This window comes from Heterocephalus glaber, unplaced genomic scaffold, assembly GCF_053883595.1.
Source record: "Heterocephalus glaber isolate CG9 unplaced genomic scaffold, H.glaber_assembly_v1.0 deba00001504, whole genome shotgun sequence".
Lineage (NCBI taxonomy): Eukaryota > Metazoa > Chordata > Mammalia > Rodentia > Bathyergidae > Heterocephalus > Heterocephalus glaber.
The window spans coordinates 52,084,632-52,102,610 of NW_028258324.1; the positions used below are offsets into that span (position 1 = coordinate 52,084,632).

Genomic DNA, 17,979 nt, shown 5'->3' on the forward strand with positions numbered 1-17,979 from the left:
CTTCCTGGCTTCTATCTGGTTATCTTCTTCCTGTGTCCTCACAGGTAAAACAAGAGAGACCTCTGCTTTATCTTCCTGTTATAAAGGCACAGCCTTATCAGATTAGGGGCTCACCATTGTGATCTCATTTAATGTTTATCACTTCCTCACAGGCTCTTTCTCCACACACAGTCATATTGGAGGTAGGGCTTCCACTTACGAATTTGAGGGCAACAAAGTTTAGTCCATATCACTCCTATAAGTGGTATCATACTGCAATTGTTGTGGGAGTTTTTTGTTTTTGTGACTGGCTCATTCATTTAGCAAGCTTTAATCTTTAATGTGTTAGTCTGAAGTACCTATTTGACATCCAAATGAAAAGTCAAGGTGGTAGATGACAAAAAACATATTAAATCGTCATTTGCTTTTTTATGCCTGCCTTCAAAATATCAAATCCAACACAAAGTCTCGTATCAAGTTACCTTCCATTTAAAGTGCTTTTCATTCCAGATGTGAAAAACAGCGAACTTCCAAATTTTATTTTGAAAGCTGACTTCTTTAGAGTCCCTGCATGAAGGTTAAAAAGTCATGAATACTGGACCTGGAAACAGAAAGTATGATAGGAATTTCGACTTTGTCCTTACTTAAATGACACACCTGATTTGTTTAAACTCTCTTGTCAAATATAACTTTAAGACAAGTTGTGGATAATTACTTCTTTCAGAATGTGTTATTATAGAGATATGTGTAGGAATACACATGGAACATAGATATGCAATACATATTTTTGAAATCTCAATTTAGTTGTATATTTTAAATGTTATATTATTATTTTTGCTCTATAATTAGATTTCTTTGTGCTTTTAGTTTTAGTATCATTTTTGTTAGTATTTTTCCTGTTTTGCAATTACAGTTTTGTCTTGATCCAGTCTACGTGATATTAAAGCATGTAATGGGTTTATATAGTTTGTGTTTCAGCCATTTTCCTATTGCTGGAACAAAATACCAGCCACCTGAACCTTCAAGGAAGAGAGGTTTATTTTGGCTTTGGTTTCAATCCATAATAAACTGACTTTAAAGCAGAAACAGGATGGCAGAGGAGAACATGCTCAACCCATGGCAGCCTAGAAGCAGAGAGGGAAGGGAGGAGCTGGATAACAGGCTCCACTTTTCCAATGACCAATTTCTGATCAAGTCCCACCTTCTAACAGCACATTCAGCACCTAAATCATCAATAGACAAATCCATTGATAAGCAGAGTGCCCCATGATCCAATTGCCCTCCAAATACATGAGACTTTTAGGGGACACCACAGATCTAAATCAGAACAATTTGCACGGATTTAAAATACCAATTCCTAATTACAAAGTATTAGGAACTGTCTTTTTAACGAAAAGAACAATTTCATTAAGAAAAAATATAATTTAATTTAGGAAAAGTTTTTTAAATGTTTGAAGAAAAAGTCCATGATAATGAATGAAAAAATATGTGATGATTACCCTTTGTTTTCACAGGTGGGCACAATCATCTTGTAAAGAACCTGACTGCTATTAAAATTTTTAAATTTCCTCAATTCATATTTTGTGTAAGGAATTAAACAAAGATACATTTTACCAGGTGTAATATTTATGAAACATTTAAAATGTATTCTCTTTTTAGCAAGAGTATTTAATAAGAAAACCTCTATGCTAGTATATAAATACTTCCTAAAAATCAGAGTTCAATTTGAGAAAGAAGAAACAGAGTTAAAAGAAAACATCCTTTAAAACTGAATTTTATTAGAAGAAATTGCATTCTATATCTGAAAAGACTTTACTTTCTAAATATGAACATTTTACATCTTAGAAGGTAGGAGAAAATAGCTTTAAGATTTGCTAGGAAGACGTTGACAAAAATGTAGGAGATAGGCATGCGCGTGTGCTTCTGTTGTGTGTATTACTTTAGCAGATATTATAATGCATCATAATTACAGTTATATATCAAGTGCTTATATACTAGGTACTGAGTGCTTTCCATGCATTATTTAATTTTCTTCTCTCAACCTTCATATAACAGAGACATATTCCATTTTACATTTGGAAAACTCAAGGCTTTAGGAAGTAACTACCCTGTAGTCATACTGCTAAAAGAGACATCAGTCCTTTTTAAGAGAAAATGCACAATTGCCCACCTCATCAGTAGTGTATCTGTGGGTCATGGCTTTCATTGTTCTTTATGATTTATCTTAAGAATCTACTTATCACAATGTATTTTGCTTTGTCAGTACCTACTTACTGATTTCCTACAGGTGTCTAATAGGACACACAGTTTACTTGAAACAAGATTTCCTTTAGTGAAAAATTTAGAGAACGAATTTCAGAATTGTTATTTCTCATGGAAATACCTTAAGTCGACTTCCTACAGCATCTTTGACACTGTGTCAGGTTATTTTTGTTTCTAAAACTAAACTGATCCAATCGTATTTGTGTATTTCTTTTCTTTTTCTTGGCCTTATTATTTCTTTCCATTGGAAACCATTGATACAGTTAGATTAACTATAGCTTTATACACTTTTGTAAAACCTATTTGACCATGCTGACTAATATGAAGACAATAGAAAATGGACAAAACAAGTTCTGTGCCCTAAAAAGATGTGTAAAAGAGGCAGAAAAAATGCAAAGGAGAATTGAATTACAACAAAGGATGTAAGTGAAAGAATCCATGGTACTTTCTAGCCAAAATAATGGTCCTTACATATGATACAAAGAAAGCTAACAGGTAGGGTTGGTATTGGGTGGAACCTATTGCAAGTAGAGTGCGGGTTCCCTATATACACCGTTCCTTAAGTACCTAACAGTAGTATGCAAACTGATGGGCCCCTCTAGCAAAACTATCCCTAGGTTCCAGTTATGTTGGTCCAGGGTTCAAGATTGTACAGTGATGCTGTCATCTATCAGACTTAGACATGTTACTCCGGGTGGTGTTATTTCCTCTGTACGAATTCTCAGTCTCAGCACTTAACTTGCTTGACTTTTGTCCTCCTGCATGCCACTTCTGCGTTTTTTTTTTCTTTTAGCTTTGTTCCCCTGGGCCCTCCTAAAATTAAATGAATTACCTCTGAGAAACCTAAGAGTATTCACCTGATTTACAGCTGCCCTGTAGCCTTGGTCATAGAGAAGACAGCAAACTTTTTCCTGGTATCTTGTGAATGATTATAAATATATACAAAAATATTCCAGTTGTTTCCTTACTTCTGGGTTACTTTCTTTTTAAATGTCTGATTTTTTTAAAAAAGGAAAGTTACTAAGTTGTTTTATCTAAAGAAGATTTTGTTTAATTATTTCATTAAATATATGTGCAGCCTGAGACACTTAGTGTTGATTTGAAAACCATTAGGTTTTCAGCTAATTTTTTAAATGCCTGGCAGCTGGAATACATCACTGAAATGCTGACATCATATTATTTAAAATTGCATTGCCTGTGAGGCTAGGAGAAGCTGTTTAAGACAGATCTCAAGAAGGCTGTTGAAATAATCGTCGAAGTTATATTATGTCAGCCAATTCCTCAGTATGGAACAGCATTGTGAGGCCAGTGTTGTTATCCTTCACAGAGACATAAAATCTATATCTTGATCCTTTTGATCATTAGGAATCCTATGGGAACCATACCGGGAGAGTGTGCTTTTAGCTAGTGTTTTGGCCAAAGGTCAATATGATGGTACTATTCCACCTTTTCAATATGCTCACATTTCATTTAGATATAATCACAGTATGTTTTTTGGAAGGGCTCTGGGTTTTTTGTTCTTTATACTGTACAGTTAGCAATTCATAAAGAAACCATTTAGCTATTGGAGTAACCAATAGTAAACCCATTAAAGTAATGCCAACAGGAAAAAGGGATCTATGGTATCTTTATATCAAGTAATTATTTTTAAGTCACCATTTCCCTTAAACTGAAAAGATACTTTTTAATATAGTTGATTAATCAGCAGCTTAACAACTCTTTCTGTACAAACTGAGAATCGCCTTGCTTGTTTCTGTTAACTTGGAAGATCATTGGGATAGGGAAGGAGGGTCAATAATCTAAGTTTAAAATCTAACCACTGATTTTCCTCTTTATGTCTCTGGGAGTAACACTTTATATTTGTAAAATGGAGTCGGCATACGTAGTTTACCTTCTCCCAGAGTTGGGGCTAATATTATGTCTGTTTTTAAATAGACAATCCTAATATAATTGTCTCCTTAGAGCAAGTGATGTCAAAAACATATTTTAATAATTAAACTGATACTTGTCAAGCAACTGCAAATGCATAAACTATGTGAACAAGCATGGTCCTGAAAGAAATTATGATTATGAAATGAATGCAACTTTGTTTTCAGTCTTCTCCCTCTAATGTTTTGTTGCTATTCTCTCCAAGTACTTTACTGGTTATTTTGAGGTGTGAATTTCAGGGATCCTTATACCAGCAAGCTTCATGGTGTTGTATCCCCAATTCCTGTATGAGAGGACCTCTTCTCTAAAAAAGTGGCAGTTATTTTCCTCTGTTTCTTTCACAAAGGTGTATACTCTTTGGTGGTCCTAAATCTAACTTCCTACATTAAATTGTTGTTCAAGATTCTGCTACTCTAATCATTATTTAACAACTCATAGACATTTTTAAATTTATATATTAATCGGTACATTTTAGGTATACAATACATTTACATTTATCATTGAGTGTTTCTGTACATGATGTATCTTAGTTCTTATTTTTTCCCCATTACCTATGAGCCCTTCACTCCCACCACCCTTCCCTATTTACATAAACTTTGATTCTTTTTTTTTCTTTCTCATACTTTTTCCTTTCCTTTCTTCCCTTTCCCCTTCCCCTCCTACCACCCCTCCACCTTTTGAATTCTTCCTATTTCAAATTATCAATTATTCATTTTAATCATTTTCATCCTTATTTACATTTTCAGCTTCTCTCACTAGAGATACTATTCGGTATTTACACATGTGTGTCTTATTTATTTCACTTAAGAGTATGGCCTCAATATGCATCCATTTAGCTATAAATGACTCTAGTTTATTCTCGTTCTTTATGGCCGAGTAGTACTCCATTTTATAAAAAAAACACATCTTCTTTATCCAGTTTCCAGTTGATGGGCACTTGGGCTGTTTCCAAACCTTAGCAAACTGTGCCTCCATAAACATAGGTATATGTATATCACTGTAGTATGATTCTTTTAATTCTTTGGGGAAGATACCCAGTAGGGAAATACCTGGGTCAAATGGGACCTCTAGTCCTAGTTCTTTGTGGACATTTTTTTTTTAAGTTAACATTCCTCAATTGGGAGATTTTAGTTGTATGGCTTTTGGGGGGGGGGTATTAGGGATTGAACTTTGGACCTTGCAGTTGCGAGGCATGTATGGGTTTTTAAAAAATTTATCACCCAACAAAAGCTCTTAAAATTTATAACGTATGTTACAATATAGAAAATCTTAAAATTATGAATATGTAACAATTTTTATTGGAGATATGTAGCACCTATTTCTAGAGAGGGAATTCTTTTACATTGTTTTAAAACTCCAAAGTAATAAAAAAAAGTAGACTATCAAAAGTTTTCTTCTCAACTCATGTTCTTTCCACCAGTATCAATCCCTGAAGGAAAATAACATTAGTATAATTATGCCATCTATACTTGTTGTTAAATTTTTTTAAATATAAAAGATAACATGTAGAAACGTTTTGTACATTATTTTGGCACATAATATGTATCTTAGAAATTGTTCATTATTAGTGGATAAGTAGAGTCAATTTCCTATTTAAAAATATGCATTATTCTATTACATGAATATAATATAATTTATTTAACTTTCAAAGGATTTGTGCCAAGTTTTTTAGTAATTTGAGGCATCAGATTAGCTACCTCCTTCAAAACAATCTATGATCAAACTTGCCAAAGGTTTTGAAAAATAAATATAAAAGATACTTTATATGTCTTTTGTGTGTACAAAGTCATTTAAAATTATTTTTCTGTTAAATGCCAATTCATATTCATTAACTCTAAAAAATCTGCTTGCTGGTCATTTTCCTTTATGTGTTACATAAATTAGTCATTTTTTGTGATGTGAATTGCAAATATTTTTTCTACATTTTTAATCATCTTTGCTTTTCGTAATTTCTATTATGCAAAAAAGTTATAATTTTACGTAGTTGGACTAATTAATCTTTTTGTTCTTCTGAGTGTGTTGTCATTCACAAAACTGTCTTTTCCCCTCTGAGATTAATAAAATTATCATCTACTGTTTGCTCTATACTTCTATGGTTTAGATTTTTATACTTTAAAAATAGAGTCATCTGTAATGTATAAGACTCCATAGGGTAGATATTATTTTATTACTTAATGGAGATATTTATTTAAAAGAATTTCGTTGAAATGTGAATATTTTCAGGTTTTAAAACAGTGTGCCTATCTTTACTGTAACATAAAGGTTTATCTGAAGAGTAATGTAAAGAAAGAAAAATGAAATAGAGTTGTTGAAGCAGAAGGAGGGAAAAATACCAGTTAGATGTTAGAGTGAAATAAGGGCAAATATCTTTGCTCTCTCCATTTTCAGCGTTCAAAATTGATTTTTAAAGCATTAATGAATATGTAAAAGCATTTTATATTTTATAAGTACTTCAAATATAAAATTTTTTCCACATCTGATAACAAGATTAAAGTTCTACAATAGAATTAAATGGGAATTAGTGTGTTTTTTAACTTGGTGACTTTATTTATATAGAAAAAAGTAGTAATTTTTCACCATTTCAAGTTGAATATACTCAGTAATTAAGTAGACCTTTGCCAAAAGCCTGAAAAATCTGAGATTTTGAAACTCTGTGTTAATAGGTTAAAAATTTCAATTTTATAAGGAATTCCACTACCCAATTTAACTCTTAGTAAAAGTCTTATAAGATATGTAATTTTATTATTCTTACTATTTTAAAAAATATTTTGTAAATTAGAAACTAGATGCTGGTATTTAGGATAATTTAAATAAGTTTTCGGTTTAAAATATTAAAGACAGACAATAAACATATTTTCTCATCTATAATTAGATTAGTAGAAGAAATCTTAAATTTTTTTCTTCTTTTTTTTTTTTTTGATACTGGATAATGAACCCAGGAGCTTTACACTGAGCTACATCTCCAGCCCTTATTTTCTTTCTTTCTTTCTTTCTTTCTTTCTTTCTTTCTTTCTTTCTTTCTTTCTTTCTTTCTCTTTCTCCCTCTCTCTCTCTTTCTTTCATCTGTATTTCTTTCTTTCTTCAAACAAGGTTTCCCTGAGTTCCTTAACTTTTCAGGCTGAGCTCCGACTTGAAATCCTCCCTCACCCTCACAGAGTATTGGGATTATAGATGTGCACCATCATATCATGCCCAATTTCCTGGATGCATTACTAAAAATTAGGTACATTGTATTGACATACAGGCATAAAAAATACAAGATATGTAAATGAAGAGCACATGATGCACTTGGAAACTAAATGAATGTTAAAGAAATGCTGCCTGGTTGTTACAACCAGGTCCAGTGATAGTAACATGATTTATGAAATGACCCATAGAATCTTGTAAAAATCAAATTTAAAATTAGGATGTTTGTATGTTTTAACATGGTCTTGTGTTTTGATACATATGGAGAAGAAAGAATATTGCATTTGGAGTGAAAAGATCTAGGATTTCATACTACTTTTGTTGGTATGGAGCCTCTTTCCTAATTTGCAAAATGAAGCTACTATGCTAGGAGAGGTTCTCACTCCATCCCCGGAGAATTTTGACAGGCTAATAAATGATCAAAACTGCTTAAATTAAAAAAAAATAATAAACAAAAGTACAGAAGAATCCAATCACATCAAACTGTACTTACATCTATTAGTAAGCTTTCCATTACTTGATAAATACCTGAGAAAACCCCTAATTCGATGGAGAAAGATTTATTTAGGCTCACACTTTAGAGGTTTTAGTCTCTGATCGCTTGGGTCTGCGGAGGCACAACATCATGTTAGGGAGCGTGTGTGGAACAAACTGACTCACCCAATGACACACAGGAAGCAGAGAAAGGGGAAAAAATGAAGGGAGAGGAGGAGAGAGAGCATGAGCAAGACAGAGCAGGAGAGGAGCGGGGCTGAGGCATAATATATCTTCCCAAAGCATTCACTCAGTGTCCCACTTGCTCCAACTGAGCTCCAACTCCTAAAATTTCTACCACCTTCCAAAAGTGCCACTTACCGGGGCTTTTATCACATGTTCTTTGGGGAATATTTAAGATCCAAGCCATAACAGTACTCAAGTATTAAAGCACACAAAATTGAATTCATATACATTTTTTAATTAACATATTAAGCAAAAAATCAGTAAAATATCTCGTAACTGGCAGCTTTTCAATTAGCAATGAATTTAATGGTATTTCAAGTTATTCAGAACAAGTGAAATGTATGAAAACATCTGACTTCATCTGATTACAAAATTTCAGGCACTGTTAATACTAATAGGTTCATGTCCTATTTCTTAATTGAATGAAATGTTAAATTTCAGTTAGAAGCAAAAGAAGATAGAACACAAGTGTTTTGTTTGTTTTTTGGCCCACAAGGTTCACATATAGCCAGATTCTTTTCTGTGGACCTGTGGAAATGAACCCTTGGGCTTTAAGATTTTTAGGTTTGTCTTCAGTTTAAAAGTGCAATAATTTCTGTGATTCCTTGCTTGTTTGCATTCAGTTCTCTAGGATTGTATTTATAAATATCTAATAGTATTATAAGAACATTTTGTGAAATTACCTCCAGTTAAACAAAACACAGCTCTTCGTACTCTCAGTTAATTAGAAGTTAAAATTTTCACTTGTTTGGATAAAATTTTCTTATGCATAAAGGTAATCTACCAGCAAAGACTACTGTCCAAAGAACCTGAACTAATGGAATGTATATACTTTGTTGTAGAAAAGTTGTTTCTACTCCCATTCGTATGCTGAACTCTCAATCCCAACGTGATAGTATTTGAAAGAAGACCCTAGGGAGGTCATGAGATCATTAAGGTGAAGTCCCAAGGAAGAGAATTAATACTTTTATAAAAAGAGGCGAAGATATGAGATCTCTCTCCCTTTACCCTCTGCCACGAAAGGATACAAAACCAAGAAGAGAAATTTACCACAGTGGCACATTGATGAACTTCTCAGACTTTAGAACCATGAGAAAAGAAATTCTCTCTTTAAGCTGACTAGTATATGCTATAGCATTCTATGATAATATGTGCATTTTATTTATATACATACATGTATGTATGCATCTAAAATACATGCATATACATGTACACATATACATGTACATATTTATATATGTGCACATATATATACATACACTCTAGATATCTATATTGATATCCAAGTCTATATCCACATTGAGAGATTTATTCTAAAAAATTAGCTCATGATTATAGAAGGAGGTGAAGTCCAAATGTGCCACCTACAAGATGGAGAACCAGATTATTTAACAGTAACATTTTATAGAATATAAACTCAATTCAAGAGCCGAGGAAAAGATAGTGTTTTGAGCAAATGGCACTAGAATACCTGGTATTAGTATATAAAAAATTAACCTCAACCCTTTATTTCCATACGTAAAAATAACTTGAAAGGATCTATGAACCTAAATATGAAAGACTAAAACTATAAAACATTAAGAAGAAATTATAAGGGAATATGTTTATGAATTTAGGGTAGGTAAGAACTTCCTAGGATACAAAAAACATGATGTATAAAAGAAAAAATTGATAAATGAGATTCCATCAAAATTTAGAACATTAAATGACATCGTTAAAATGAAAAGTTGTCCTTAAACAGACCATATTTACAATGCATATAACCTATGACCTGAATATATAAAGAACTCTTAGAGCTCATTAATAGACAACCCATTTTATTGCCAGACTATTTTGGTTTGGGCCTATGTTTCAAAGTTTAATGGACAGATGAAGAGTAGGCATATCTGCCCTTGTTCCTCACTTTAGAGAGAAAGCATTGTATCTTCTCCATTCATATAGGCATTTTTGCTGAAAGTATGGAGTACATGTCTTTAATCTGTTGAGAAGGTTCTGTTCTACTTCTAGTTTCCTGATAGCTTTTACCATAAACAGCTGTAGAATTTAGTCTGATACTTTTTCTCCAACTAGTGACAGGATCATATGACTTTTTCCTTTCCTCTGTTAAAATCATGACTTCTGGGGGTGTATCATCCAGTGCTGAACCAACACTGCCATTCCTATAATAAAACCACTTTCTATATATTGCCAGATCTGACTTCTAATAGTTTGTTTTGTTAAGCAAATTTCTATCTATGTTCATACTTTTTCCTTTTATTATCTTTATCCAGTTTTAGGATTAGCACAATGTTGATTTCCTAAAATGAGAGAAGTGTTCCTTTTTTTCTGCTTTAATTATTTGATATAATTTATCGGTTAAAATGTATATGAGCCTGCTGTTGTCATATAGGTAGGTTTTAAAGCTAGGAATATACTTTCTTTAATAGGTGCTATTCAAATTTTATATTTCTTCCAGAGTTAGTTTCATTAATTTGTCTTCCAAGGTACTTCTTAGAAGTTGTCAAATTTATTCCAAAACAGATTTTTGTAATATGCCTTCTATATCCTTTTAAATTCTGTGGTAATGTCTCCTAGATCTTGATATTGTAATTTAAAAAATGTATAATTGATATTGTGTAATAGGAAGTAAAGGTCTAAAGGAGCAGGGAAAGTGGGAAGGGTAGGGGAAAGGAAAAAAGCGAAAAGAAAAAATATGAAAAAAGGAAAAAAATGGAAACAAAGTCTTTGCAAATAGGGAAGGGTGGAGGGGGTGAAGGGAGGGCAGGGGAAGGGGAAAAAAATAAGAATGAAGATACTCATGTAATGGTACAAGATCCCAATGATGAATGTAACTGTATTTTATACCTAAAATGTACCAATAAACTTAATGGGAAAAAAAAAGATGGAGAAGCAGGAGAGCCAATAACATAATGCTGGTCTCATATTGAAGGCCTGAATATCAAGGAAGCTGATGGTGTAACTTCTAGTCCCAAAACTTACAAGTTTCAGAACCAATAAAAGCTGATGTTTCAGTTAAAATCCAAAGAGAGGAAAAGACCAATATCCCAGCTCAAGACATTCAGACACATGGGCGGGTCAGATTTTTATTCCATTTAGGCCTTTTTCTGATCCGATGAGGTTCATACACATTAGGGAAGGAAGCTGCTTTACTCATTCTACTAAGGCAAATGTTAATCTCAGCCAATAACACCCTCACAGAGATATCTAGTGTTTGACCAGATATCTGCGTACCATAAGCCCTAGCCAAGTGAGCCATTGCATTCCCTACAGTGAGAAATCACTTTTAAAAACATAGTAGGTATCAGAATCACATCCTTGCACATTAATATACAATAAAAACAAGAAAACTGTTATGATAAAGTGTCTTTTACACAATTGAAATTATAATAATAATAATGAAATGCCAAAAAGGTTTAATTTTATTATAACATGTAGCATATAGTTCTTTTATTTTCAAGGTACATTTTTCTTGCGGTTTGAATAAGTAATCATTTTTTTCCTATGCATGTGGACTGAATGCTTATGTGTTCAGGGAAAAGCAGAGTGTGAGAGAAATAAAACATTTGAATTATTAAGCAGATTTTTAAATACTTGAGACACTTGTCAGTGTATCTTGGCATCATTATTTAACTAATGTAAATGTTGATTTAATTTCTTTGTATTTTATTTTTATGATCATTTACTATTAGGTGTTTCCTTGCTGCTTAAAAGTATACATGGAAAGTGTATACAGTTTTAGGATTGAGATGGCAATTTCAAGTCTTTACAGACTTGTGGCTGGAAATTAAACAAGTGACAACCATGGTCCTTGCCTAAACTTGCTTATTTTATGAACTGGAATAAAAATGCTTGTTAACAAACATTAAATATGGAATACTTTGAACTTCTTAGATGAAATACTTAATATGAATTTACTCAGCCTTGTAAATAAATTTAAAAAGTTAATTAACCTGCACAAATTTGTTACCAACCTTCCCTCTCCCACAGTGCTTAACTTGTAATAAAATGAAGAAAATTAACATTTCTTTCTACTTCCTTCTTAGATATTAGGTTTATGGAGTTGAGCAGATCAGTGTCTATAATTGGTATGAATCTATTATAATCCACTGAAGTCCTGTGTGAGAAAATGATTCACACTAGGATCAAATATATACTTAGAATCACCTCAGATATGTGAATTTGACCTAGATTTCAAACTAATGAATAATGTTGACTTAGAGAATATGAGTCTGTGTCAAGAATGCTGTCTTGTGGAAAATCCCTATGTGAAATGTTTCAAGGAAACAACTGTACTATTAAAATTGGAATCCTTTTTATCTGGCTATTTTACACTGAATCTAGTTATTCAGAGAGAGAGAGAGAGAGAGAGAGAGAGAGAGAGATTGTAGGCTGGCCAGGTAAGCTCTCAGCTCTCAGCTGGAGAAATTCTGAGCCAATCTACTTGAGGATTCTTCAGGAAACTCTGTGTTGTCCCAGAAGCCCCCAATTTTGAATAAGCTTTATTGAAGACTCTGTCCTCAATTCAGAGCTGCCCTCCATGACTCTGACATGTGGCTTAATAGGGAAGAGCTCTCAGCTCTAGGACCCAACTATCACTCAGGCCACACAATACTCTTGCATGCTACTTTATTTATTAACCATAAATAGTCCATCTTTGATACCAGAATGTACTTTAATATTCTCTAAACTTCAAAATATAATTTAAAACCATTTCTAGATAATAATCTCTATCACCATGTTCATTGATCTACAAAAGGAGTTTATATATAACAAAGATAACAGCACAAAACTTTAGGGAAAATACGGACATAACAATGAATGGATAGGGTGGAGGAAACCAGAGTGGGTAAGAGAATCCAATATTAAAGAAATGTGATCCTGAAAGCTGGATATGGTCTTTTTAATTTACCTGAAAAATATAAAACATACAAATAAGATTGTAGCTAGAAAGATCCAAAGAAGTGGAATGCAATGAAAATATTAAACCTATGTAAAGGGAGTAGCCATACCAAGAAGAGAGAGACTAGAAGAGAAAGAATAAGTACTGGCTTCAGAAGAAATGTTCTGGCCCAATACAGGGCCAAGGATAAGCCACAACTCTATGTCAGAGACAAAAAAAAAAAAAAAAAAAAAGCAAATACTGACTGAAGAAGGTCATTTGTGTCATTGTCGGAACATGCATATAAGAGAAGTCACCACCTTTTTTCAGTGAAGGCACCTAGTATTTAAAAACTATGGAGGAGTGGAAAGAGCATCAAATATTCTACTTAAATATCATGTTTATTTTAAAATTTAGTTATTTAAAAAAACATGTAATGGAATTTAGTATTGTCAAGTTTTAATACATATCATCCTTCAATTAAGAGAAAAATTATATTTAAGGAACATAGAAGAAATTTGAGATTGAGTTTGAGAATTATGTATGCCAAATGAAATTAGAACCAAGCCTATATTTGTGTTGATGTTGGGTAAGGCGCATATACTGACTTGAAAAGACATAGATGTTGTTACAATCTAGAGACCATAGAGCATGTTAAAATGATTTTTATTTCATTCCCAAGCATTTACAAAGTAAATGCCAGGTTCTATCACATTCTTCCTAATGACACAAAATAGTCCAACAACCTAGGTTTCAGATTTCATAAGTTCAAAATTTCCTCGCTAATACGCTGGTTTGTGAGACACTGATGATCAGACACTGGTGAATACCATGCCTTTTCAGGGCATTCAAATTCAACTAGAAACAAATATCTAGTCTGATGAAAAGAAAATTCCTTCAGAGGTTCTGGTTTTCAGCACCTAGATCTTTCAAAACTCCTTAGAATTTTTACATAATATAAAATAATTTATTTGCTTTTCATGATCTAGTACTTAAGGATATGTTGTCCTTAAGAATATAATAGATCCTCCTTAAAGTATTGCAGGAAAGTTAAAAACCTCTCTCTAGAAGTCTGAAAACATCAAGAATGTATAAAGGAATAAAAGAGTAATACCTCCCACTTCACAGAATTAGGTTTTGAAGAAAATTAGTGAAAGTCATCCTAAAAAGTCATCAGGTTACTCTTGATTAGGTTATATGATAAAATCTCTTTCTATTTCTAAGGTGCTTAGTCATCCAAGATATTTGTAAATATCATTAAAAACCTGCCTTATTTATTAGCTTTGTACTAGCTTTCCATTTCAATAGATTAAATTTTTGTTACAAAGATCTTTCTATCAGATCCTCAAAAATGGATAGGTATTGAAATATTATTATGTTTCAAATATCTAGCACTATTGTTGAAGAAAGTCAAAAAAATTCATTTTAATATTAAACTTCACGTTTTTGAGGTGTTTGATAGGTTGTACCTGAAAGTAGTTTTAAAAATGTGTCACGCCTAACAGGAGTGAGTCAATGTCTTCATTCAATGGTAAATTTACATTTAAATTTATACCTGGTATCAAATGTGATATTCTGGTATTTATTTGCCTCATTTTTCTCATTACAACTACCCAGGAATGGGTATTCTTTCACATTTCTTTGAGACAACTCCATCTCAGATAGATCGTAGATATTTGAAGAATGTATTTTAAAAAGCATCTTTGTCAAAACTAATTATATAAACAGCTTTCCAAATGCTTATTTTTAATGTTTCAGTTTTGTACAGTCACTGCCTTTTGTTTTACAAGGTAGACAACTCTTATTTCATTTCCCCAGAGGTTTCATTTAGCTGTGTGGCTGGTTCTTAGGGACTCAAATTTCTTATCAAAATTTTCAAGTTAGAGTCATTACTATCAAAATAAATCTACAGTAAAATTACTTTTGAAGCACCAACAGCAAGCAAAGGTTGATTCCTAGCTGTGCTAGTCATGCTTCCATGAGCATCAGAACCACGGGAAGGTGTTTCAACAGATTCTGTCCCTACCAGGGCAGTGTTCCCATTAAGGAGGAGAGGGTGGAATCCAGGCTCGCTCAGCTTGCTCCTGGTTGGAGATGATGGTACTGACCCATGAACACATTTTGAATAGCACTGACTTAGAGATGACTTGGGAAGCACAATGTGTATTAAACATTTCAATTATGTTTTTCAGAAAAATAAGTTCAATTGTGACAGAAGAATTCAGTGCCCAGAAACCAATGTCAGTTCTGTGCAGATACAAGGTGATGCTGATTATTTCATCAACCATCTTGGAGTTCCCACCGTGCAATTTACTTATGAGGACATCAGTGCATTAGAGGTGATTGTTCCCACAAATGCAAAACACACACACTCACACAATATAGCAGATGTGCAGAATATGATTTTATCATGGTTATTCGTCTTTCATGCCAAATAGGTCACTATAGAAAGTAGTTTCAGTTAGAGTTATTCTTGCTATTCAGAGGCTTTGTAACAGTATTTGAAAACATCAGCTGTTTTCAGTAGTGTTGAATTCAATTTAAAAAAATTTATACTGTCACTCACATTTTCACAGTGTGCTTTGCAACAAGAAATTTGCAGTAGTTGGATTAACATCAAAACATAATTGTAATCTTCAGTATTCACAGAAACAGATGACATGTGCAATAGATTCTCCTTTCCTTGCCCAAGGGAAAATGCATTTCATGTGCTCTAAGTTAATGCAAGTCTTCTGGAATAGATACTCAAAGTTTGTCAGCAGTTTGCCTACCAAATAAGATGCTACTTTCTTAATGAAGAAAATTTTTTTCCCAAAGAATATCAAAAAGGTATTATTCATCTAAATTAAATCTGTGTTCATCCATTTAGTGGCCCTCAATCTTATTACTCTTTCTCAGGATTATGTCACAGTAAATTTCTCTGTAAATCTAAGTCTTTTGGAATATTTTACCTTTAATTTTAAGAAATTATTCATATATTATTAGGTGCTATTTGAAACATTATGGAATAGCCTATTGGAATCAATTACTAAATGAACAAAATAATGGCTGGAAAATAGAGCAAAGCCTGATTTGCTCTCAAGTATCAATCTTTCTGAAGAGAAATATTTAATTATATTTGCATAGACTCAAATTTATAAATGTAATATCTTAATTTCTAATAGCTTTTAGCAATATTTAGTATTATATTTATAAAAATAAATTCTATTTGGGCCAGGGATTTAGCTCAGCAGTTTTGCCGCCTGCTGTGCAAGCGCAAGGACCCAAGTTCGATCCCCGGTACCAAAAAAATAAAAAATTAAATAAATAAATAAATAAATAAATAAATTCTCTTTGCTTTTCCACACCCCACCCCCAACTCCACTTAAATTTCCCCATAAATAGGTAAGTATGACTAACAACAACTTACATTCATGAAAGGAGAAACTCTCAGTAAGTTCTTCTGTGATGAGATGTAATATTGGTATAATTATTTTTTGTGTGTTTTAAAGTTAGGATTTTCATATGCTATTGACAAAATAGGGTACATGAGAAAAGATATCTTTCTTTTATGTAAACTCAATATATGCTTTTTAAGAAATTGATGTATTATAAAATAATTCAGCTTTAATTTTCCTGCTCAGTATCTTTTATATCTTTGCATCATTCTACCAGACTACCCAGCGTCTGTCACGTAAGCAAGGTGAATTATAGCTCTTTTTTAGTATGTCTAATTCATTTTGGTTGAGTTTTAAGGCAAGAATTTAGAGACAATCTAGAATGGCTGTGGGAATGAAACTAAAGTCCTTACTCTGACACCAGACAAGTTATTTAACCTCTCTCAGAGCTACATTACAAATGAGGCACTTTGGTATACTTATATCTGTTTTCTAGAGCTATGGTCAGAGCTAATGGAAACTATACATTTAAATATTTAGCTAAAATTGAGCTCATATAAAGCCCCATTAACCATTGTCAACACAATGATTATTTCTGGTTGCAGGCTCAACATCGTAGTGGGGAGTTCCTAAACTTTTTAGACAGGGACACATCAGTCAAAGGAAAGAGCTTAATTATTAAGAATAATCAACTTCTTAGGCTGAAAAGGTGGAATTTGATGTGGTTTAGCTGAAGGATCTGATGTGTTGCTAGAAAGATGATTTAGAATCAGAGCCCACTGAAGTATTAAGAAAGTACTAATACTACTGTGAACCTCCTGAGGCTACAGTTTCTCTATTAGAATTGGTTTAATATGAAGGAGCTAAACAATTTTTCAAATACCCAGAATGTATAACTCTCATCATCAAAATCATTTTTATTATATTACTGTTTCTGGAAGAATAATTAAAATAGCCTCCTATGTTTTATAATAAATGATCTTGCTAATATTGATTTAGTAGGGAGGACTTTTTAATGGATTTGTCCCTAACAAAATATTGCTGCTTGAGATGAGATAATTTTTTGTGATCTTTCTAAAGAACAGATATTAATCTTTATTTTCTGTGTTAACCTATAATAAATAATTGTGTACAGCTATTAAGTAGAATTATAAATATTGAAGGTTATTATCCATGATGTAAAAATATTTATACTATTTCAATTAATAAAGCAAGCAAGGAAATGAGAGCCTTATCATGAATTTGCTTACATTTTAAAATGTAATTTTCATATATAATCTTTAGGGACATAGCTTGTTGGATTGTGAATCAAGAATCCTGAGCTTTCAAATCTCTGCATATCAATAGTCAAGTTACATAGGTCTCTGGGCTTCTGTTTGTAATTAAAGCTTTATTTGTATGTAATTATAAGAAAAACAAAACAAAAATAGTATCTACCATCCATTGAGCACTTGCTAAGTCAAGTATTCTAAACCTCTTTTCTTATTTAATACTTACAAAATCTTTGTAAGTTAGCTATTCTTATTCATTCCTTTGTTTGTTTTTGTTTTTTGAGACAGGGTCTCCCTATGTAGTTTAGGTTGGCCTTGAACCAAAAGTGATTCTCTTGCCTCAGCTTCCCAAGTGCTGGAATCACCACACTCAGTT

At 32.6% G+C, this 17,979-nt stretch overlaps 1 protein-coding gene across 11 annotated transcripts in view; it reads left to right on the forward strand.

The window, feature by feature from the left end:
* Naaladl2 (N-acetylated alpha-linked acidic dipeptidase like 2) overlaps positions 1-17,979 on the forward strand; it is an 891,856-nt gene that overhangs the window by 661,061 nt on the left and 212,816 nt on the right. For 10 of the 11 annotated variants that reach the window (XM_087186985.1, XM_087186979.1, XM_087186983.1 and 7 more), the window contains one exon: positions 15,148-15,294. The exons of the other annotated variant lie outside the window; for it this stretch is intronic. In XM_087186985.1, coding sequence (XP_087043111.1) covers positions 15,148-15,294 — 147 coding nt within the window. The remainder of the gene's footprint in view (positions 1-15,147; positions 15,295-17,979) is intronic. 11 annotated transcript variants of the gene reach the window in all.